This window comes from Somniosus microcephalus, chromosome 14 (assembly GCF_052327205.1).
Source record: "Somniosus microcephalus isolate GS21.2 chromosome 14, FLI_Smic_1.0, whole genome shotgun sequence".
Taxonomy (NCBI): domain Eukaryota; kingdom Metazoa; phylum Chordata; class Chondrichthyes; order Squaliformes; family Somniosidae; genus Somniosus; species Somniosus microcephalus.
In genome coordinates this window covers 9,436,787-9,460,789 of record NC_141000.1, presented here as the reverse complement: position 1 = coordinate 9,460,789, position 24,003 = coordinate 9,436,787, and the positions used below count along the sequence as shown (strand labels likewise).

Here is a 24,003-nt window from a genome sequence, read left to right as displayed (position 1 = left end):
GAGAGGCAAATATTAACTAAACTTGTTATCTTCTGCAAAGAATAAGAGAATCCATCATGGTGAGATCATAATGTAGAGGAGTTTATCGATTGCCCATCTAGGACAGCGACTGTAAGGACAGAATGCTAATCAATACCTTTTTAACATTTGGTATTTCACAGGACCATCCGCCCTGACTATCCTCCTTTAGGGGATTATGTAAGCAGAGTTTCATTGAGGTTGCAATGACATGCTTGGCAAAGGGTGATTGAAAGTGAAATCAGACCTCTGACAAATAATCTGGTATTTGAGCCAAGCAAGTCTGTAGTACTCCAGGATGTGACTAATGATTGGCTTGCCAGCCTGACTCACAGATGGTACCTGAGGAGGGATAGATCTGTCACTGGGAGCTGAAAATCTTCCCACTGAACTCCATAGAATCATAGACATTTATAGCACAGAAGGAGCCACTCAGCCTCTTGTGTCTGTGCCGGCCAAAGAAGAGCTATTCAGCCGAATCGCACTTTCCAGCTCTTGGTCTGTAGCCTTGTAGGTTACAGCACTTCAAGTGCATATCCAAGTACTTTTTAAATGTGATGAGGGTCTCTGCCTCTACCACCCTTTCAGGCAGTGAGTTCCAGACCCCCACCACCCTCTGGGTGAAAAAAGTTCCCCTCAACTCCCCTCTAATCCTTCTACCAATTACTTTAAATCTCTGCCCCCTGGTTATTGACCGCTTTGCTAAGGGAAATAGGTCCTTCCTATCCTCTCTATCTAGGCCCCTCATAATATTAAGTCTCCCCTCAGCCTCCTCTGTTCCAAAGAAAACCCCAGCCTATCCAATCTTTCCTCATAGCTAAAATTCCCCAGCCCAGGCAACATCCTCGTAAATCTCCTCTGTACCCTCTCTAGTGCAATCACATCCTTCCTGTAATGTGGTGACCAGAACTGCACGCAGTACTCTAGCTGCGGCCTAACTAGTGTTTTATACAGTTCAAGCATAACCTCCCTGCTCTTGTATTCTATGCCTCGGCTAATAAAGGCAAGTATCCCGTATGCCTTCTTAACCACCTTATCTACCTGTCCTGCTACCTTCAGGGATCTGTGGACAGGCACTCCAAGGTCTCTCTGTTCCTCTACACTTCTCAGTATCCTACCTTGTTAGCCCTCCCCAAATGCATTACCTCACACTTCTCCGGACTCAATTCCATTTGTCACTTTTCTGCCCACCTGACAGTCCATTGTTATCTTCCTGCAGTCTACAGCTTTCTTCCGCACTATCAACCACACGGCCAATTTCTGTATCATCTGTAAACTTCTTAATCATGTCCCCTACATTGAAGTCTAAATCATTGATGTATACCACAGAAAGCAAGGGACCAAGTACTGAGCCCTGCGGAACCCCACTGGAAGCAGCATTCCAGTCACAAAAACATTCGTCGACCATTACCGTTTGCTTCCTGCCACTGAGCCAATTTTAAAGAAAGAACATAAGAACAAAAGAAATAGGAGCAGGAGTCGGCCATTTGGCCCTTCGAGCCTGCTCCGCCATTCAATGAGATCATGGCTGATCTTCTACCTCAACTCTACCCTCCCACACTATCCCCATATCCCTTAATTCCCTTAGTTCCCAAAAATTTATCGACAACTGTCTTGAATATACTCAACGACTGAGCCTCCACAGCTCTCTGGGGTAGAGAATTCCAAAGAGTCACAACCCTTTGAGTGAAGAAATTTCTCCTCATCTCAGTACTAAATGGCCGACCCCTTATTCTGAGACTGTGACCTCATGTTCCTGATTCCCCAGCCAGGGGAAACATTTCCCCAGCATTAACCCTGTCAAGCCCCTTAAGAATTTTATGTTTCAATTAGATCTCCGCTCATTCTTCTAAACTCTAGGGAATATAGGTCTAGTCTACTCATTCTCTCTTCATAAAGCAATCCCTTCATCCCAAGAACCAGTTGTGGTAAACCACTGTTTGTATTCCTGTTTGTCCTGTTTGTATTCCACTGTGTACATGCCTGGACATGCCTCGGCTGACTCCTCCCACAGGTCCTAGTATAAAGGTGACTGCTCCCCAGCCCTTTGTATTTCTGGACCGGTCGACCACTCGAGGCAGACCTCCATTCTGTTGTTAATAAAAGCCTTTAGTTACTCTTCTAACTCTCAGTCTTTTATGAGTAATTGATAGCGCATCACCAGTCTAGTGAACCTTCTTTGCACTCCCTCTAGGGCAAGTATGTCTTTCCTTAGGTACTCCAGGTGTGGTCTCACCAATGCCCTGTATAATTGTAGTAAGACTTCTTTACTCTTATACTCTAAACCCTTTGTAACAAAAGCTAACATACCATTTGCTTTCCTAATTTCTTGTTGTACCTGTATCAAATCAAATCAAATCAACTTTTATTGTCATTGTTAGTGCACAAGTGCAGTACAACGAAATGTAGGCTTGCGGCTCCCGAGAGTGTACATTTGGATTAAGACATTTAAACATTCAACATACATTTGGCTTGTAGTATATTAACATAAACATAACCATAATAAAGTGCATTGGCAGATGTGCAGGCTTTAGAGTTTATTTGTGGAGTTCAGTAGGATGACAGCCCTGGGAAAGAAGCTGTTCCTAAATCTGGTCGTACGGGTGCGAATGCATCTGTAGCGTCTCCCAGATGGCAGGAGGGCGAACAGACAGTGGCTGGGGTGGGTAGGATCTTTGATGATGCACCGTGACCTCCGTAGACAGCGTTTCTGGTATATGTGCTCTACGGTCGGTAGCCGGGTGCCGGTAATGCGTTGGGCAGTTTTGACTACCCGCTGCAGGGCTTTCCGGTCATAGTAGCTATAGCTGCCATACCATACTGTGATACAGTTTGTCAGGATGCTCTCTATTGTGCAGTGGTAAAAGTTAGAGAGGATCAGGGGTGACAGGTTACATCCCTTCAGCCTCCTTAGGAAATATAGGCGCTGCTGGGCCTTCTTCAACAGAGGAGGTATTGAGGGACCAGGAGAGGTCTTCCGTGATGTGGACTCCGAGGAACTTAAAGCTGTCCACCCTTTCCACCACAACTTTCTGTGATTCATGTACAGTAAACTCTTTCTTATCCGGCACCTACGGGACCAGGATGCTACCGGTTGATGAAAAATTCTGGATAACAGAGGGGTATACAGTACCTACCAAGGCAATTTTTAACACAAACAAAAATAAAAAATCAAGAAATGTACTGTATAATTGGGTGCTCACCTACAGAATGTTCCATTAAATGTATGCGGTGCTACTTTTCCACTCACCATCACCACTGACTAACTCGGCCACCGCAGGAGACTCGGACTCGGCAAAACAAGTGCTGGATGGATTCGGCAAGATTACCGGTTATTGAGGTGTTGTTTTGTATTGAGATATATCTATTTTGCCGGTTATTAAAGTATTCCAGATGATAAAGTGCCGTTTAAACAAGAGTTTACTGTACGAGGACACCCGGGTCCCTCTGAATGCAAACATTTCCAGTCTCTAACCATTCAAAAAATATTCAGCTTTTTTGTTTTTTCTACCAAAGTGGGTAACTTCACACTTCCCCACATTGTATTCCGTTTGCCATGTTCTTGCCCACTCAGTCAACCTGTCTATATCTCTCTGCAGCCTCTTTGCGTCCCCCTCACAGCTTACTTTCCCACCTAACTTTGTATCATCAGCTAACTTAGATACATTACACTCAGTCCCTTCGTCTAAGTCATTAATATAGATTGTGAATAGCTGAGGCCCAAGCACTGATCCTTGCGGTACCCCGCTAGTTACAGCCTGCCAACCCGAAAAAGTCCCGTTTATTCCGACTCTCTGTTTTCTATCCATTAACTAATCCTCAATCCATGTTAATATATTACCCCCAACCCCATGAGTCCTAATTTTGTGTAATAACCTCTTGTGTGGCACCTTATCGAATGCTTTTTGAAAATCCAAATACACTACATTCACTGGTTCCCCTTTATCCATCCTACTAGTTACATCTTCAGAAAACTCTAACAGATTTGTCAAAGACGATTTCCCTTTCATAAAACCATGTTGACTCTGCCCAATCATATTATGATTTTCTCAGTGCCCTGTTACCACACCCCTAATAATAGGTTCTAGCATTTTCCCTACTACTGGTCAGGCTAACTGGCCAATAGATCCCCGTTTTTTCTCTTCCTTCTTTCTTATGTTTACTACCTTCCAATCCTTGGGGACTGTTCTCGAATCTAGGGAATTCTGGAAGATTGATACCACTGCATCCACTATCTCTGCAGCTACCTCTTAAAACCCTAGGATGCAGGTTGTCAGGTCCAGGGGATTTGTCGCAACTTAGTTCCATTAATTTCTCTAGTACTATGTCTTTACTTATACTGATTTCTTTAAGTTCCTCATTCTCTCTAAACCCTTGGTTCTCCATTATTTCCAGAATGTTTGTGTGTCTTCTACCGTCATACCTTTTAATGCAGTTTCCCAATCTACCTTAGCCAACTCGCCTCTCATACCTATGTACAGGAAACTCTCTGGTATCTGGCACTGACGGGACCGGGATGGTGCCGGTTGATTAAAAATTCCGGATGACGGAGAGGGTTATCTACCGAGGCTATTTTTAACAAACAAAGAGTCAGACTCTTGTTATTGAGGTGTTCGGACTTCTGACAGCGCCAAGAAGCCGAGTAGTGGCGGTTTGGAGAACTACCCCCACTGACTACCCCCTCTCCCCACCGCGGGAGACTCGGACTCGGCAACATTTCTGGTTATTGAGGTGTTTTCGGAGTATGAATTTTGCTGGTTAATAGAGAATTCCGGATATTTAGGTGCCGTTTAAACGAGAGTTTCCTGTAGTTTGTTTTGTTAAGATTTAAGACCCTGGTTTCGGACTTAACTAAATCACTTTCAAACTCAATGTAAAATTCTATCATGTTATGGTCACTCTTCCCTAAAGGCCTCTTTGCTACAAGGTTATTAATTAACCGTTTCTCATTGCACAATACTAGATCTAAAATAGCCTGTTTCCTAGTTGGTTCCTCAACATACTGATCCAGAAAACTATCTTGTATACATTCCATGAACTCGTCCTCCACACTATTATTGCAAATTTGGTTTGCCCAGTCTATATGTAGATTAAAATCCTCCATGATTACTGCAATAACCTTGTTACATGCACCTCTAATTTCCTGATTTATACTCTGCCCTACATTACAACTACTCTTTGGGGGCCTATAAACAACTCCCACCAACGTTTTCTGCCCCTTGCTGTTTCTTAGCTCCACCCAAACTGATTCTACTTCTTGATTTTCGGAGCCAAGATCCTTTCTCTCTACTGTCTTTATCCCATCCCTTATTATCAGGGCTACCCCTCCTCCTTTTCCATTTTGCCTATCTCTTCTAAAAGTTAAGTATCCTGGAATATTTCATTCCCAACCTTGGCCACATTGCAACCACGTCTCCATAGTGGCTATTAGATCAAACCTGTTCATTTTTAACTGCGCTATTAATTCATCTATTTTGTTGCGAATGCTTCGCGCATTCATATACTGTATAGTGCCTTTAGCTTTGACTTTTTTCTATTTTTCCCTGATGACACCCGAGTCACTGATGCCCTATTACCTTTGTTACTTTCTCTGTCCCTTCCTGCTCTGCTCTAGAGCCTTGACATTTCCCTTGCTGCTTTTAAAGTTACTCTTTCCTGGATCCCCCCACCCCACCTTCACTAGTTTAAAGCCCTGTCTACTGCCCTAGTTAGTCGATTTGCCAGGACACTGGTTCCAGCCTGGTTTAAGTGGAGCGCGTCCCAACGGAACAGCTCCCTCTTTCCCCAGTACTGGTGCCAGTGGCCCATGAAGCAAAACCCCTGCCTCCCACACCACTCTTTCAGCCACACATCTAACCTTCTAATCTGCTTATCCCTATGCCAATTGGCGCGTGGCTCAGGTAACAATCCAGGGATTATTACCTTTGAGGTTCTGCTTTTTAACTTGGACCCTAACTCCTCAAACTCTCTCAGCAGAACCTCATTCCTAGTTGTCCCTACATGGACCACGACAACTGGATCCTCCCCTTCCCACTCCAAGTTCTTCTCCAGCCGTGAGGAGATGTCATTAACCCTGGCACCGGGCAGGCAACACAGCCTTCGGTACTCCCTGTCACAGCTGCACAGAACAGTATCTATCACCCTGACTATATTGTCGCCTACCACTACCACATTCCTTTTTAGTCCCTCCACTTGAATGGCCTTCTGTACCACAGTGCCGTGGTCAGTTTGCCCATCCTCCCTGCAGTTCTTGTTCTCATCCATACACGTAGCAAGTACCTCGTACCTGTTGGACAAGGTCAAGGGCTGAGGCTCCTCCATCACTATATCCTGGGTCCCCATACCTGCCTGACTCGCAGTCACACCCTCCTGTCCCTGACCATTGACTAACTCTAAAGTACTACTTAACCTAAAGGGTGTGACTGCTTCCTGGAACAAAGTGTCCAGGTAACTCTCCCCTTCCCTGATGTATCGCAATGTCTGCAGCTCGGACTCCAGCTCAACAACTCTGAGCCGAAGTTCCTCGAGCTGCAGACACTTACTGCAAATGTGGTTGCTCGGGATCGCGCTGGTCTCCACCAACTCCCACATGCTGCAGTTACGACACCACCTGCACTGCCATCTCTATCTAATCTTATTTTACTTATATAATTATTCGTTTTTATTCAAACGATTATTTTTAATTTTAATTTTTAGTTTTAATTAGTTAATTTAGTTTAAGTTATTAATTCAATAAAGTTATAGTTAACTCTCCCAGTTCTGAATTTAATCCACTTACCTAACCTAGAGAGCAAAAGAGTTATAATACTCACCAACCAATCACCTACCTGCTGTCCTATGACGTCGCGCCTTGATTTTTTGTTTTTGGTTTTGAATTTGAATGCGCTGCCACTCAGCCCGAGGCCTTCTCTCCCACTGTATCTGTACCGCTGCTCCTCCTCTTGCTGTCGCTCAGGTCCACTCAGCCCGAGGCCTTCGCTCCCGCTGTATCTGTGCTGTCGCTCAGCCCGAGGCCTTCGCTCCCGCTGTATCTGTGCTGCCGCTCAGCCCGAGGCCTTCGCTCCCGCTGTATCTGTGCTGTCGCTCAGCCCGAGGCCTTCGCTCCCGCTGTATCTGTGCTGTCGCTCAGCCCGAGGCCTTCTCTCCTGCTGTATCTGTGCCACCGCTCAGCCCGAGGCCTTCGCTCCCGCTGTATCTGTGCTGTCGCTCAGCCCGAGGCCTTCTCTCCTGCTGTATCTGTGCTGTCGCTCAGCCCGAGGCCTTCTCTCCCGCTGTATCTGTGCTGTCGCTCAGCCCGAGGCCTTCTCTCCTGCTGTATCTGTGCTGTCGCTCAGCCCGAGGCCTTCTCTCCCGCTGTATCTGTGCTGTAGCTCAGCCCGAGGCCTTCTCTCCTGCTGTATCTGTGCTGTCGCTCAGCCCGAGGCCTTCGCTCCCGCTGTATCTGTGCCGCTGCTCAGCCTGAGGCCTTCTCTCCCGCTGTATCTGTGCCACCGCTCAGCCCGAGGCCTTCTCTCCCGCTGTATCTGGGCCGCCGCTCAGCCCGAGGCCTTCTCTCCCGCTGTATCTGTGCCGCTGCTCCTCCTGCTGCCGCTCAGCCCGAGGCCTTCTCTCCCGCTGTATCTGTGCTGTCGCTCAGCCCGAGGCCTTCTCTCCCGCTGTATCTGGGCTGCCGCTCAGCCCGAGGCCTTCTCTCCCGCTGTATCTGGGCCGCCGCTCAGCCCGAGGCCTTCTCTCCCGCTGTATCTGTGCCGCTGCTCCTCCTGCTGCCGCTCAGCCCGAGGCCTTCTCTCCCGCTGTATCTGTGCTGTCGCTCAGCCCGAGGCCTTCGCTCCCGCTGTATCTGTGCTGTCGCTCAGCCCGAGGCCTTCTCTCCCGCTGTATCTGTGCCGCTGCTCCTCCTGCTGCCGCTCAGCCCGAGGCCTTCTCTCCCGCTGTATCTGTGCTGTCGCTCAGCCCGAGGCCTTCTCTCCCGCTGTATCTGTGCCGCTGCTCCTCCTGCTGCCGCTCAGCCCGAGGCCTTCTCTCCCGCTGTATCTGTGCCACTGCTCAGCCCGAGGCCTTCTCTCCCGCTGTATCTGTGCCACTGCTCAGCCCGAGGCCTTCTCTCCCGCTGTATCTGTGCCGCTGCTCCTCCTGCTGCCGCTCAGTCCGAGGCCTTCTCTCCCGCTGTATCTGTGCCGCTGCTCCTCCTGCTGCCGCTCAGTCCGAGGCCTTCTCTCCCGCTGTATCTGTGCCGCCGCTGCTCCTCCTGCTGCCTCTCAGGTCCGCAAAGATTTGCATTTATATAGCGCCTTTCACGACCACCGGATCCAACTTGCCACTTTCCCTTGGATCCCATGGGCTTTTATTTTTCTGACCAAACTGCCACGTGGGTCCTTGTCAAAAGCCTTGCTAAAATCCATGTAGACTACATCAAATGTGTTACCCTCATCAACCCTTCTTGTTACCTCCTCAAAAAATACAATCAAGTTAGTCAGACACGACCTTCCCTTAACAAATCTATGCTGACTGTCCTTGATTAATCCGTGCCTTTCTAAATGCCGATCAATATTGTCCCTCAGAATTTTTTCCAATAAATTGCCCACCACTGAGGTTAGGCTGACTGGCCTGTAATTACTCGGTCTATCCCTTGCTCCCTTTTCAAACAATGGTACAACGTTAGCAGTCCTCCAGCACCACACCACATCTGTAGCCAGAGAGGATTGGAAAATGATGGTCAGAGCCTCTGCTATTTCCTCCCTTGCTTCTCTTAACTGCCTGGGATACATTTCATCCAGGCCTGGCGATTTATCTATTTTTAAAGATGCTAAACCCCTCAATATTTCCTCTCACTATGTTTATCTCATCTAATATTTCACACTCTTCCTCCTTAACTACAATATCTGCATCGTCGCTCTCTTTTGTGAAGACAGACGTAAAGTATTCATTAAGAACCATGCCCACGTCTTCCACCTCCACACACAGATTACCTTTTTGGTCTCTAATAGGCCCTACTGCTACCTGGGATGGCAGGAATGACGTATGAGGAGAGATTGGGTCGATTGGGCTTATATTCACTTGAGTTTAGAAGAATGAGAGGGGATCTCATTGAAACTTATAAAATTCTAACAGGACTAGACAGACTAGATGCAGGAAGGATGTTCCCGATGGCGGGGAGTCCAGAACCAGGGGTCACAGTCTAAGGATAAGGGGTAAGCCATTTAGAACTGAGATGAGGAGGAATTTCTTCACCCAGAGAGTGGTGAACCTGTGGAATTCTCTATCACAGAAGGCGGTGGAGGCCAATTCATTAAATACATTCAAGAAGGAGTTGGATATATTTCTTGAGGCTAAAGGGAGCAAGGGATATGGGGAGAAAGCAGGGACAGGGTACTGAATTTGGATGATCAGCCATGATCTCATTAAATGGCGGAGCGGGTTTGAGGGGCCGAATGGCCTACTCCTGCTCCTATCTTCTATGTTTCCTTAGTTATCCTCTTGCTCTTTATGTATTTATAAAACATCTTTGGGTTTTCCTTGATGTTACTTGTAGATAACTGCAAATAACCACACAAATCAATGTGCTAACAGTGATAGTCCAAGCTGGACCAACAGCATGAAGCTAACTAGTCCTCTGTTCTTTCTATATTATGAGTGCTTATAAAGCACTTATTAGGGGAACGCTATTTCATCAAAATGCAAAAATTCAAGAAAAGAACTTGATTCAACTAGTGATTTAAAAAAGCTGTACTAGAAATCACAGTCGCACAGAAAGTTGTTTGTGACTTTGGTTTGGGGCCATTTTGCTGCTGGGCAGGGACAGAAACCTGATTGGAGCGATTTAAACAGGGAGAGATGGGCACAGATTTGGGAGGTAACAACACGTTGAAAGACTTTGGAAAGGAAAGGGAGGTTGGAGGTGGATCAGTAGTTTGCAAGAACAGAGGGGTCAAGAGTGGGGTTTTGAGGAGGAGGTGATGACTGAAGTTTTAAAAGGGAGTAGGACAGTACCTGAAGAGAGCGAACCATGTACAATATTAGCTAGCATAGGTCCCAGGAAGGAAAGTTGGAAATTTGGGACAAAATTAGTGAGCATTTAGAAATATATTGGTTAATCAAGGGCAGCCAGCATGGAGTTGGTAAAGGCAAGTCGTATTTCACAAATTTAATTGAGTTTATTGTTGACTGGGTCCATTTTTGCTCTCGGTATATACAGATTATATGGACTTATGCACATGGAACACAATCTTGAAACTTGTTGATGATGCAAAGTTAAGCGGTTTGGCAAACAGTGAAGACTGTAAAATACATACATAGGTTAGCGAAATGGGCAGACAGGTGGCAGATGCAATTTAATGTTCAAAATTGCAATTTAATATATTTTGGAAGAAAAAATAAGAAACGGGAGCTTACACACAATGGATAATCAATGAAGGGTGTGGATGAACAGAGATGTCTAGGGGTTCAAATAAATAATTCCCTGAAGTGAGAGTGCAGATAGATAAATTCATTAAAAATGCCATAAATAGAAGCATAGCGTGCAAGGATAAAGAAATAATGATAAGCTCGTTCAAAACATTGGTTCGACCACACTCAGATTTGGGTGCTCCATTATATATGGGGCATTAATGCCATAGATTTATGCTAGGGTGGTAAACTATAGTTCTGAGGAGAAAATTGGGTTACTGCAACTATTTCCATCACAGCAGAGAAGGCTCAGAGGAGATATAATGGAGGTTTTTAAGTTTTTAAGAGAGAAAGACTATTTCCTCTGCTTGGGGTGTTAAAAATGAGGGGCTATCAATTTAAAATTGTCACTGAGAATGAGAGGGGTCAGGAGAAATGTCTTTACACAAGAGTGTTGTTGGAGTATGTGATGCTTTGCCACAGGGAGTGAGTGAGGCAGAACCCATCACATTTTTTAAGGACAACTGGATAACTATTTGAAGCAGAGAAAGACAGTGCTATGAGGAGTGGGGTAGTGGGATAAGTTTGGATTGCTCAAGCAAAGTGGCACCACAGGCCAAACTGCCTCCCTCTGTATTGTAAGCTTAAATTGCGTAATGATTCTATTTACATATACAGTACAGTATATTAATTAATTTCAATATTAAAATGAACATTTTATGCAACAGCACTTTAGGTCAGTCTAAAAGGAGGGTAAAATTAGGCTTCACTAATCCTGTAGGGATCCAGTGAAAGGGATGCAATTTTTCAGGTCTTGCCTTCACGTTCTGATGGCATGGACCCCACTATCCGGAAAATATTCCCCCATGGAGTGTCCTAAAGGGGGTAAAGTGATAATAAGCTGCGCTGTTGATAAGTTTGAACCACCCTCAACCTTGAATCATTTTACTGAGTGACCATGTTGCTGTTACACACATAAACAAAGAGGTTGCAGCCCCTCTTCCATTATTTGAAGGGGCTGCTCCTCGATTTTTGGCTGCACTTTAGTCCCACGCTCCTGATCTTCGGTCACCTGGTGCGGAGGGGAGTGGGCGGGTCGGAGGACCTCCTCGTCGGACTGCTCCTGGGCCTGGCCAAAGTGGCCATTAACTGGTCCAGGCAGCGGGCGGTCGAGGGGGTCGTTCAGCCCGGCTGCCTGCCTCTCTTCCGCGGCCATGTTCGCGCCCGGGTGGGCCCTGGAGATGGAGCACGCGGTGTCCGCCGGCACGCTCGGTGGGCGCCGCGGGGACTGGAGTGCATTGTCACCCCGGCCAACATAATTTTAATTTAATGTGTTAAGTTTTATTTAAAGTTATATTAGTTACAGTTTATTTGTGTTAAGTGTGCACAAGAAGAGTACACACATAGCATAGATCCTGTTTTCCTTAAAGACATTAATTTCAAATATTATCTCTTAATTAAAGTAGGCACATCTCGTAAACAAAAACACCTGCAGACAACATGACAATGAGTAAAGGGCGTCTCTTTGGGCTGGCAGGTACTGAGACACTTTATTTAGTCATTTACACATTTACTAGCTACTGCGGTTTGATTCATCCTTTACACCAGGCCGACTATTCCCATGTCAGTATTTTCTGGATTTATTGCACTTCACTTCTTCCCCATGAATTTCTAATTTTCTCCAAATAAAGAGTCAACGCGAGGCTCGGAAAAGGCCAATCGCATTTCACCCAAAACAAAGTTGTTCCCGGACCCGAACGAGTAATAAAGGCAACGGACAGGTACCTGAGCTCCTCCTCACACCGGGGCCCGAGGCCGCAGCAAATGGCCGCAAAACCGCGCGCCGGGACAGGACAGCGGCCCCGTCACCAGGCAACGGGGCAGAGCGGGGAGGGAAAGGGGAAGGAGAGAGAGAGAGAGAGAGAGAGCGCGCAAGGCAAAGAGGGAGCGAGAGAGAGGGAGAGAAAGGCAAAGAGGGAGAGAGAAAGGGAAAGAAAGGCAAAGAGGGAGAAAGGGAAAGATAAAAAGGGAGAGACAGAAAGGGAAAGGGAGAGATAGAAAGGGAAAGAGGAAGAGAGAAAGTGAAAGAGCGGGAGAAAGTGAAAGAGGGGGAGAGAAAGGGAGTGAGAGCTGGAAAAGGAACACAGGAAAGCTAGAAAGGCAAAGAGGGAGAGATAGAAAGGCAGTGAGTGAGATAAATATGGAAAGCAGGAGAGATAGAAAGGGAAAGAGGGAGATAGAAAGGCAATGAGGGAGAGATAGAAAGAAAATAGGGAGCAATAGAAAGGGAGATAGAAAGTGAGAGGGGAAAGGTATAACCAACATTCATTCACTTCTATTATCAGGGGTGGGTCTACCTTGGCACAGCTGGTGTGGAACTGTGTCTACCAGGAGCACAGATCAGGGAAATTGTACATTACCAGCCACTAATTTTCTGCACACAGCTGTGCTGAAATGTAATCTCTTTATTTTCTAGGGCAGCAACCCCCCCCCCCCCCCCCCCCATCCTGAACTTTGATTTTGTCTTTATTTGGTATATTTTCCTGTATTCTGAAGTTCTCTTTCCCCCATTTGCTTTTCTCTCCATAACTTCTTTATGCTACTCTGTCTTTTTCTTCTTTCCTTTTAGGTGGTGGATGACATGATAAGGTGTGGCAGGGAAAGAAGCTGCCAACAACTCCAGGATGCATTTTACTGATTGGGGTTGCAGTGAAAGTGTAGCCCTCAGCAGTTTCCTTCCCATCACTCATACTTCTTTCCATCTCCCTGCTCCCATCTCGTTCTCTATTCCTTCACCTTCCCTCTGCTTTTCTACCACTCGCTCATTCCCATCGCTATTTCTACCTTGTGCACTACTTGCTTAACCCGTGTATCCTCTCATTATACTATCATTAACCTCATCATTAACACTACATCCACTCCACCCTCACTCCCTACATATGCAGGTGGCAAGAAGCCGAAGGCCAATTCATCCTCAACTCAACCCATTCCCTCCCTACCTAGCTTTTTTCTGAAACAGGCTTTGTTTGATTTCAAAATCCAATATTTAAAAAAAATCAAATGAGAACGAGGAAAGTCTGTCTCTCCGTCATAGATGTCAACAATTAGAATGTTTATATATTTTGTGTCAGAAAAATAGGTGACAGCATTAGAGGCTTTCAGTCAAATTCAAAATTCAATGTGTGTTTTTTGAAAAATTAACTAAAATTAGAAGACACTTGGTATCTCTCTTCAACTTAATTTGATTTCTGAAGTTTATAGAACACAAAAGGAAAAGTTGTAACAGGTATATCATCAGGACAATGCAATTATCTCTCTCATTCTCACACACATACACAGCCTCTCTTAAAAAAAAAAACACTTGATTAATCTTTACCCGAATAATGCTTTGGAAACTAGTCCTCTGGCATTTAAAAATTATTTTGCCAAACAACTGAACAAAGACTGCTAGAAACTAAAGAAATATATTCAATTAGTATACAACTGATATACTGATGTATCCTGGGAAATAAGGTACATTGCATATGTTCATTCTGCACAATCTGCATCAACGAACAGAAATCTGGACAGTAACAAGCTGAAGCCCAAGTTTTTGGGAAAGGTTGAGGCCTTCAAGTAAAAACTTTAATGAAAGCACTAAAATACATAGAAAGCAATTAAATGTTATTGTGAATTAATGTAATTTTTTGAATTTTATTTCAAACATTATTTTGGATATCAAAAATTTCAGTTTCCTATCAATTGTTTTAGCAGAAATCTTGTCATGCTAGTATTTAGGAATAATGCTATTTAGAAACAAAAATAAAAATGCATTTGACAATCCATAGAGATGGTGTGAAATATGGGTCCATCACCCTCCAACTATCATGCTTTATTAGTTGACAAGAATTAAAAAAAATATATATATAGGTATGCCAGGTGTTTCCTTTCCTATGACAGTGCAGTCAAATTTCACTTTTATTAACAGAGCATTTGCTATCAAAGATTTGACTGCACCTGTGGTTCTTAATTCCAGGTAACAATTTTGTGATTTATTTTTGAATAGCTTATTTAAACTATAGTTCTAGGATTCCACAGTAAATGACCTCCAAACAATGTATTAGTTCCTCCACATAAATATTTCTGAGTTATATTACAGGGAGTTTTATATGGTTTTTCGATAAGCATTGAGTGTTACAAGACTGCACCAGTAGCTTTTATAAAGTAAGATTCATCTGAATTGGTTTTGTTTTATCACACTGTCAGTAAGTACTGGTTTTAGTCACATTCTCAATTAACATTCACACATTTAATTATGGTAATTAACATTTTTAATCTTATTGTAAGTATCAGTTCAAACACAATGCAATGCTTTACATCACAAAAGTTTCTGGTGCAGAGTCCAGTCAGTCTTCGACTCAGCTCTCTCTCTCTCCAGCAATGACCAGTATTCTGGCCCAGCAGTGGACACACAGACGTTGGCTACAGCGTCTCATGAGAAATCTCATAGAAGCATGGATGCTTAATCCACAAATTTAAAAATGGCAAACGCTGATTCTGGGATATGTATGTTAAAAGCTTCTTTCCCCAGTGGAATGATGCAGGTTTGTTGATCATGCAGTTCGTAATGTGGTAAGTAATCTGGAGCCTGTAAATTCAAAGACTTCATGAATAAGTCCACACCTAACGCATTTAGAGTTTCCAGTTCATAGCTCTTGCTCATCCTATTTCCATCGCACAACAGCTGGATTCTTCATCATCAGAATACATCTCACTGCTGGCGGAATAGAATTAGGATTACAACATTTTGTTTAAGTGGAATACAATAGATACAACTTCTAAAAATGTGTTTAGTTGGAATTTTGTGTGTTGTGGCAGCTTGGCTCAGTTGGTACTCCCTTGCTATTTGTGGATTCAAGTCCCAGGCCAAAACTTGGGCACATAATCTAGGCCAACATTTCGGTGCAATACTGAGAAAGTGCTACATTGTTGGAAGTCATGTCCTTTAGAGCAGATGTTAAAAGATGAGATGTTAACACTATCTGCTTCTTCCCATGGTTCAGGTGGATATTAAAGATCTTGTGGCAATACTCGAAAGAGGAGTTGAGAATTCTCCTAGTGTTTTGGTCAGCATTCCTCCCTCAAACACCACCAACGAAACATTCATCCGATTGCCGTTTGTGGGATTTTGCCATGTACAAACTGGCTGCCATATTTACCTACATAACAATAGTCATTCCACCTCAAAAGTAATTCACTATAAGTGAAATGTTTGAGAGATGTGAAAAGTGGTATATAAATTCAACTTTGGTTTTAAAATCCTATAATTATCCAAAGGGATTAAGGTCCTAAAATGTTGCCACAGGATTGCAATGCATGATAGCTCAACGCATGCATCTGAAATTCCTCTCTCTATGTTAGTAGGGGTGCTAATGCATTTAGAATAAGTGAGTTAATGCTTCTGCTTTTAGATGAACGCTTTAAGCATACGTTGCTTCGCATCCCATGGTATAACTTAGGGCCGAGTTTTACCGATAGCCTTATGAATTAGGAGATTGCACAGTACTTGTGCAATCCTGCATCCAAACAGGTTATCGTGGTGGTGCACATTCCAATTTATATTTCCACTGTTTGTTTTGGAGGAATAAAGCTGGGGCAGTTTGTCCAGCAATGATCAATAATGGCCATCAGAATTTTGATATGAACACCACTGTATAGAGGTGACTATTGTATGAGATTGGAAAGAGACTTAAACTATAGGCAAAGCAAAATTGACTGGTGCAGGTATTACTCATTAACACTACACAGTACTACAGTTCATTAGTTAGAATTTTACTACTGAACAAGATTCATTACATAGAATACTGTCTATTACAAGAAAATTAACAGTAATGATTTTAAAACCAACATGTTTTATTGGGCAGTGTGATGGCTTGCATGTTTGATCACCCACTGCTGAGTAGAAACCAGGCACTATCTCAAAATATGGGAGGAGAAAAAAGTAGGAGGGTCATTCTAAAGCCACTCTCGTGCATTTCCCAGTAGCTGATCCACAGTAGCACCAGTGGAGACATAGAAGCAAGTCGCCAACACAGCCAGAGACACATTGTGGGGACAGAAGAGGGACCGTATCTTAAAATAAGGGGGGAAACAATTATATTTATATAATATATCGCCATTCATTTCATTGATAAATTTAACCGTGGAAAATTACTGATGCTTTTTATTAAATGTTGACACAAATACTCCAAGATTACAGTTTTGGCATTAAAGGCTAACCATAAAGATTTCAGTTTCTGCTGTGATATTCAAATATTGCCAGTTTCTGACTGTCATAAAGCCCTCGACTGATGCACTGTGCTTCATGACTGCAATTCTCCTAGACTCCACTAGGCAGTGACAGTAACAGAAGAAAAGCCAAAACATCTCAAAAGAACGTCTCTCGACATAGTGGGCATGTAGACTTGTTGCTGGAAGTAAACCATCGGTACTGTAAACATAAAAAATTCAAAAGTTAGCAAACATAGATTACTGTTTAATACAGTTAGAGAATATTATAAAAACATCGCATAAATTGCCTGCAATTTACTCAATCCTGCTTCAGAACTTAAAAACAAGTTTTTGTTCCATATAGAAACACACAATCAAATTCTTCCTCATTTTAACTTCAATTATCAGTTAAAGATAAATGTAGCTGAGAAAGACAACATAATTCCATACACAAAAATTCCAGAATGGTCTCAACAAGGTGGAGGTCAAAGAATGGCATTAAACAGTGTTGTTGCTTTGTGCACACATATAGTCCCTTCAGTGGCACATAATATTCATGGGGAGAGAAATTCGGTGGGTTAGCGCCTCCCGTTAGCGCCCCCGGGGGCGATAACGGGGCGCTAATGACTTACCACCCGGGCGCGGCGAGATGAACGAATCCCGCGAATTTCAGTGAGAGGTTTGCGGCAGCGGTAAGACTTGGTGATATGATCCCCTTCGCCCGGAGATCATGACGTCATTGCTGCGCGCATCACCCCGGTAGCGCCGGGGAACCGAACTTCGGTTCCGCCGCCTGCAGCATCGCCGCGCGATAACACAGGCAGCTGCAGGAGGCACTGATCGGGAGGCCGGGCGCTTCAGGGCGAAGGTTGCCGAGTTAAGTGCCTAAATTTCTGAAATGGTTTTGGTCAATTTTTTCTTCTTCTCCTGGGCCGCGCTCAATCAGCCCGGCACTCTGTTGGAGTGTGTGGGGCTGATCGGTCCGGATCATGGCCGCCGTCGGGAACCAGCTAACTGGTCCTAATGCAGAGCCTGTAGCAATGGCCCTTCCCTTTAAGGGAGGGAAGGAGCCTCGGAACGCAGCAGTGCTGCACGGGACATTGTGCACGCTGCACAACTACCGGCCGACCTGAACCCTTTAGCACTCCAGGCTTTAGAGCGCTAAACCCAATTTTGTGAAGTTTCCCAGCTTTCAAAAGTTACCGCCCACAAATGGGGCGATAATGAATTTCTCCCCCATAGATTTTATAGGTTTCCTAGTACAACAGATTTGTATACGAGATGGTCAGAAGAAAGGTGCATGCACATATTTGACGATTTATCTTAGTTCTTGCGTACTTTGTCATCCAGATTTTAGTGGTACTTGTCCATGTTTGAAAATGTCAACATTAGTAGAAATTAGTGTAATCTCAGCATTCATTTGCTGCAGTATTCCAGTCTGAAGAATGTTTTCTGTTTCTAGCATTATTCTGAACAGTACCAACCAGCTGTAATATCGAATATTGCTCGCTGGTTTTAACAGGCTATGTACCTTTCAGACAAAACAATTTAATACAGCGCAATGGACTTACTACATTTCCAAAATATTTCAGGAAACAAGAAAGGAGAAAGATTAGAAAACAAAAACTGAAGACAAATCTACTAAAAAAAAATTAAGTAGAATAAAAGGGTAAAGAGAAAAAAATAAATTCCACGGGACATTAAGAAAATGTAATACCTGTAATTCAGTAGTAATATTCATAATGATTAAAGAACAAGTCAAAAATGTACATTTTCACAACACTTCATTATAGGATAAAAAGATTAATTTTCTAGTAATTAGTCAGGGACACAGTTTATTAATGCAGTAGTAGAGATATGCATTGAAATTATAATTTTAAAATTTTTGTATTTTAATATTCATGAGGTATAATGATCCAATGGAATAAATTAAAGAGTCCTTTTTGCCTTAACCTTGATTACAAATAACTTCCCAAAGCAGATTACAAATTAACATTTTTACTGAAGTCGGTCTGGTGAAAACTGATACTTTTATTCACCTTCCAATGCCATAGCCAGGCTCCGAGAACTAGGCCAGAGTCACTTGATATCAGATACGTCAAACATATGTCAAAAGATTGATCTAGTTCCGGCAGTGGTGTGACCAGTTGAATCTTGATATTTCAGGCTTTCAAACAGGTGAACAAAATCCAATTTATTGAGAATTGCTCTCGCCCCCAAAACAGGGGATGGGAGCAAAGAGGAAGAAGAAATAAGGTAAGTAGAAGGTTTTTGTGTTACTGAAGATGAATTAGATGGAAAAAAGTAAACTTAAACTTAAAAATGTAGGACAAGTATATGATGCAGATAAGGGGCAATGTGGTGTAAAGTGATTACAGTTTTTTCTCTTTAATTAAAATTGCATTTTAAGCACTTATTTTAATTTAATTAAAATAGGGTGATAGTTATTGGGCCTGAAATGACAATGCTGACGGCAGCGTGCGTACGCCGTGGAAAGCCTTGTAAAAGGCCCCGCAAGTTTCCGGTTTCCGTATGCGCTGCGCATGTGTGAAAACCCGGAACCTGCGATCTGTCAAGGTTCGCCTCGACACATCGTCCGCTTGCGCCCCAAAAACACTTTCGCTGGCACAGAGTCGGGCTATTTGCCCAACTGCTGCCCAGCAAATGCCCACAAAAACCTTACACCTGGTAAAAGAGGGCGTAGGGTTAAAATAAATGTTAAATTAAATTTTTAAAAAATGATTAAAACATACAAAAACATGTAAAATTAGTTTATGTAAATTTTGGCCCAGATTAAAATGTTTAAAATTATTTTTCAAAAAATTAAATGTTTATTTTAAATGCTTAAAATGCAGGGACATTTAATTGATTTTGAGCATGGGAACATTATTTTTATTTCAGTTGTGTTAATTATTTATTTATTTGGGAATTCCATTCATAAATGGAATCCCCATAAGCATATAAGGAATCCCCCTTTCTAATTAGTTGACCTAGCTCAGGTGATCCGAACCGCCTGCATCCCTGGGCCTTTACGCAGGCGTACGCCTGCTGGCCCAGGACCCGAAGACTTTGAAACCCGGGAGCCAGCAGGTAGGTTTGGATTTTTGGTACGCCTCCGACCGCAAACTTCGCCCCATTATAGTGATAAAACGACTAATGCCTTTTGAATAGATTTACTATTGTAATATATCAGTGTGTGAACTATAAACTTACAAAGCTCATTATCTCAGGGAGAATGGAACTTCCCTGGTTTGCAGCAGTCTAAGGGTTAATATTTTTGGGAGTGCATTATCAGCAGTTTAAAAAAAAATCTAATAGCCACTAATACCTTTGAGTAGACAAGTAATCTGGGATCAGCACTTCTGTTCTCTCAAGTTACACAATCACTGCAACCTTTCATAATTGCGGGTTAAAACACTTACTTACTACAGGAAACTTTGTGCTATCCGGCACCGACGGGACCGAGCGGTTGCCGTTCCCTCAAAACTGCCGGACACACCAGCGCTAATGTTGAAACATACGGAAGCTTTTGAGCTCCGTATCTGTCAACAAACCCTAACAGCTTCTAAACAGTCCAAGCGTCTCTGTAGCTTAGCAACAGCTTCAGCGAGACCTTGCAGAGCTTGACTGTTGAGAAAAAAGCAACAAGAAGAAAAAAAACCGAAACGAAACGGCTCCTGATTTTTGCCGGTGGCTCGAGCATTCTGGACAGTTAGCCTCCGGATAAACCAAAGTTTCCTGTAATACAATGTAACTTCTCACTGGTCCCAGGACAAAAAAAAGTCACAATTGATAAAGTGGTGGTGGGGAACAATTAAGTCTAGAACAATATTTGTAACAATGCTTTGAGAGAGTTTAGAATGTAATCCTCCAAGGAAAGCAGTTAAATGAAAAGCTCTCTAAAAGTACCCGTTGGAAAAATAGCATTGCACTTGCATTTCTGCCATGTTCCCTGATGCTTTAAAGTGACAATTTCTTATTAGGGAGCAAATAAAAACTAGTTTTAAGAATTCAAGGGAGTGGATGTTGCACTTGCATGCAGTCAGGTGGTGAGGTTTATGTATATCAGAGAAAAAGACTAAGATGAATTTCAAAAAACCCAATTGGTACATTCATTAATGTCCTTCAAGGAAGGGAATCTGCCACCCCTACCTGGTCCTGTCTACACGTGACTCCAGTCTCATATTACTGGTTGGCTCTTAATGCCCTCAGGGCAACCAGGGTGGGCAATAAATGCTGCCTTGCGAAAGTCCCTTGCATAACAAAAAACATTTCTTGTGGACAACTCAGTTGTTCACTACCATCTCAACCCTTCACAACAAACATCAATAACTGCACTCAAAAGAAATATAATAATCTTTGTTAGTGTTTGAGAGGCAATTCATTGCAATAAAGGTGAAGCACAGCCATTGCCCCATTAATGGGATTACACAATATAAAGCATTCTGAAATGTGTTAGTAGTGCGCATACTCAGTATTAAAAAAAATGGAAGATCTTTCAATGTCCACCATCCTCCTGATACTAATATGGAATCTGCAACTTTTAAACATAGTTTGAGGGACTAAATGCCCCGACCTCAAAATGGATTTGCTTATTTAATCGGATTACTGGCATTGTTTGACAATTCTAAAAATACTTTTTCTAGTTTAAACTGCTTACCAAGCAGGCCGAGTGGAACTTTTTTTTGCAGGTTCTGCAGGCTTTCTTTGGAAGTGAATAGTTGGAACCATGAATTACTGAAAAGCAGATCATGCATTCCTCAATTCCTTCAAATCGTTTATCCACATTGCTCTTCCACAATGCAAGGCCTTCCATGATGCTGCCGTTCTATAAAAGAGTAACATGAAGCAATAAAAAGTGCACCAGTTAATTAGGAATATTCCAGGAACTACAAGAATTTCAACTTGTATTCAAGTTTTTAAACCATTTTAAATGGATGTATCAATACAAAAAGTAATCATTAGTATAAATAATTACTACACTGGCCGATATTCATTTACATACAAAACGAATGATTTAATTAACTGGAAATGGTCTGATGTTGCACAATTATCTTACTTCGCCTCCACTTAGCAGTCAGTCTGCACTGCTCCAAGTTAAACCAGGTAGAACATTACATGAAATAAAAACAGAAAATGTTGGAAACATTCACCATGTCAGGCAGCATCGGTGGAGAGAGAAACAGAGTTAACGTTTTAGGTCGATGATCTTTCATCGACCTGAAACGTTGGCCCAGAAATTAGGTTCGGGGGCTTGCCGCGCGTGCAAGCCCCCGATGTGCGCTCACCCTGCGCGCTGACATCTGAAGCCCGGGCCTGCTTGGAATTCCTGTCACTGGCCCGGTTCAGATGTCGGCGCGATGTGCTTACCTGATCCAGCGGTGTAGTTAGTGCGATGTGCCGGCTGGGATCAGGTGAGCACTGTGCAGCCAATCAGGGGAGGGGAAACTTCATTCATGAGTTTGATAGTAAGAACTGTCAAACTCATGAAAAGTACGGGCGTCCAAAACACTAGTTAAACTTTAAATAAAATTTTAAAAAACATCCCACTAATTAAATGAACTATAAATAACTTTAAAAAACAATTTTAAACAATTAATCAAATTTTTGAAAAAAATAATTTTTTAAGAAATCGGGTCTAAAAATAAACTTACCTTACTGTAAAGTCCTTAAAAACAATGAAGCTGTGGAAAAAATGTAATAATTTTAAATAATAGACCACTTATCTTCAAGAATCCACTCCTTACGCCTCCTTTTTATATGTGTAAAAAGTTCAGGCCCTTGCACACGGGCAAACCTGTCAAAAAGAAGAAAGTTCAACGCGTGCGCACAGAGTCCTGCGCGCACGCATTGGACCTCTGAAACCCTTGGAGGAAATGCCGGTTTCCCACGCATGCGCTGTGCATGCTGAAATCCAGCACTTCCAACGGGCCCACGCGTGAGTACCCCGTCCGTACTCACGCGTTGGGACCGGAATTACTGGCCCCCTAACTCTGTTTCTCTCTCCACCGATGCTGCCTGATCTGCTGAGTATTTCCAACATTTTCTGTTTTTATTTCAGATTTCCAGCATCCACAATATTTTGCTTTCGTGTTATTAGAAAATTACATGCACGTTTATGCTCATGGATGTATTCCGGTATAAAAAAGATTTGGCATTGTGTAACCTGCTTTTTAAAAACTACAAAGTCTCCAATGATGTTGCTCACAGGTAGTTCAGGACCTGCAGCTGCTTTCTGGTGCTTACTGCGGTCATGCAGCAGCTTAAATGTATTGGCGTAGCAACTTACTGAAGCATTATATCACATGACTGATGCAAGGTAAAAATATTACGTTAAAGATCCAGGCTTCAGATATATTTGTAGCACTATCACATCAGAAGCAAGTAGTTTTAGTTTGTTTTAAGCCTCCCTAAAACCACTTATAGATTGCTCTACCTAACATGGTGGCTTTGTAGTATTTGCTTAAGAGACAAGCATTTTTGTTTATTTTTCCCTTGTTCGTTCCCAAAGCTTTTTTTTCCAGCAGTTATTTAGATGATTATGAAATCTAATTTTCTTTGTTAGTTCCCACTGTGGATTTGTAGCTGGTATAGTGCTGCACCAGAAGGTCTCCAATGACCTGTGTATTGACCAGGTGGTCATTCACCATGGTGAATCACAGCCAAGCTCAACCCTGTTCCCATCTGAAGTTTACACACACACACTTTGGAATTGGGGTCAGTGAATAGCAATCAAGGGCTGGAACCCCAGTTGATTTTCCTCATCTCTAGTCCAAGAGCGCTGAGCCAAATACAAGTGCCCATAGTGCTGCAATGTCTGAGATCCGCTAATTCAGTGGAGACCAAGCGTTGAACCGAATAGCAAAATATGTCAATACAAGTACAACACCGGCAATCCTGCTTTAATCTCGCACTACATTTTTGCTAAAGTTATTGAACGGAGTGAAACAACCCCACTTGTCCGTATAGTTAAGTGTTACAGGTGACGGCGCCTTTACCTACTAGACCATCGGGGAAGCTAAAGGTCTTTCTTTCAACAAATTTCCCAGCACATTAACCAGATCAAAGAGCTGGCCTGTTTTATTGTCAAGCTGTTCCTAAGAAAACACAGGTACTTTGGACCTAATTAAAAAGCCCAACAGGTACTAACAGGAGGGAACAATGGGGGAGGTTGGGGTGAGGAGAAATTTTAAAGCTATGTATGAGAACTAAAATACATATCAGTTACTCACAAAATGCCATTTACAAATGTGGAATGCTTATGGGGAATGACAGATACAAATATTTAAGTTTTTTTTGAAGAAAGCTGTATACAAAGATAGAATATGTTATATTGGATATAAATTAAAA

General features: G+C 43.0%; 2 protein-coding genes across 2 annotated transcripts in view; both read right to left on the bottom strand.

Moving 5' to 3' along the window:
- c14hxorf58 (chromosome 14 CXorf58 homolog) overlaps positions 1–12,295 on the bottom strand; it is a 44,750-nt gene extending 32,455 nt beyond the window's left edge. The window contains exon 1 of the mRNA XM_086006214.1: positions 12,190–12,295. The gene's annotated coding sequence lies outside the window, so the exon portion shown is untranslated. The remainder of the gene's footprint in view (positions 1–12,189) is intronic.
- Positions 12,296–16,194: 3,899 nt separating this feature from the next.
- The window catches only part of ltn1 (listerin E3 ubiquitin protein ligase 1), a 145,640-nt gene continuing 137,831 nt past the window's right edge, over positions 16,195–24,003 (bottom strand). The window contains exons 29-30 of the mRNA XM_086006213.1: positions 21,314–21,481; positions 16,195–16,873 (exon numbers count right to left, since the gene is read on the bottom strand). Coding sequence (XP_085862339.1) covers positions 16,811–16,873; positions 21,314–21,481 — 231 coding nt within the window. The 3' untranslated portion in view covers positions 16,195–16,810. The remainder of the gene's footprint in view (positions 16,874–21,313; positions 21,482–24,003) is intronic.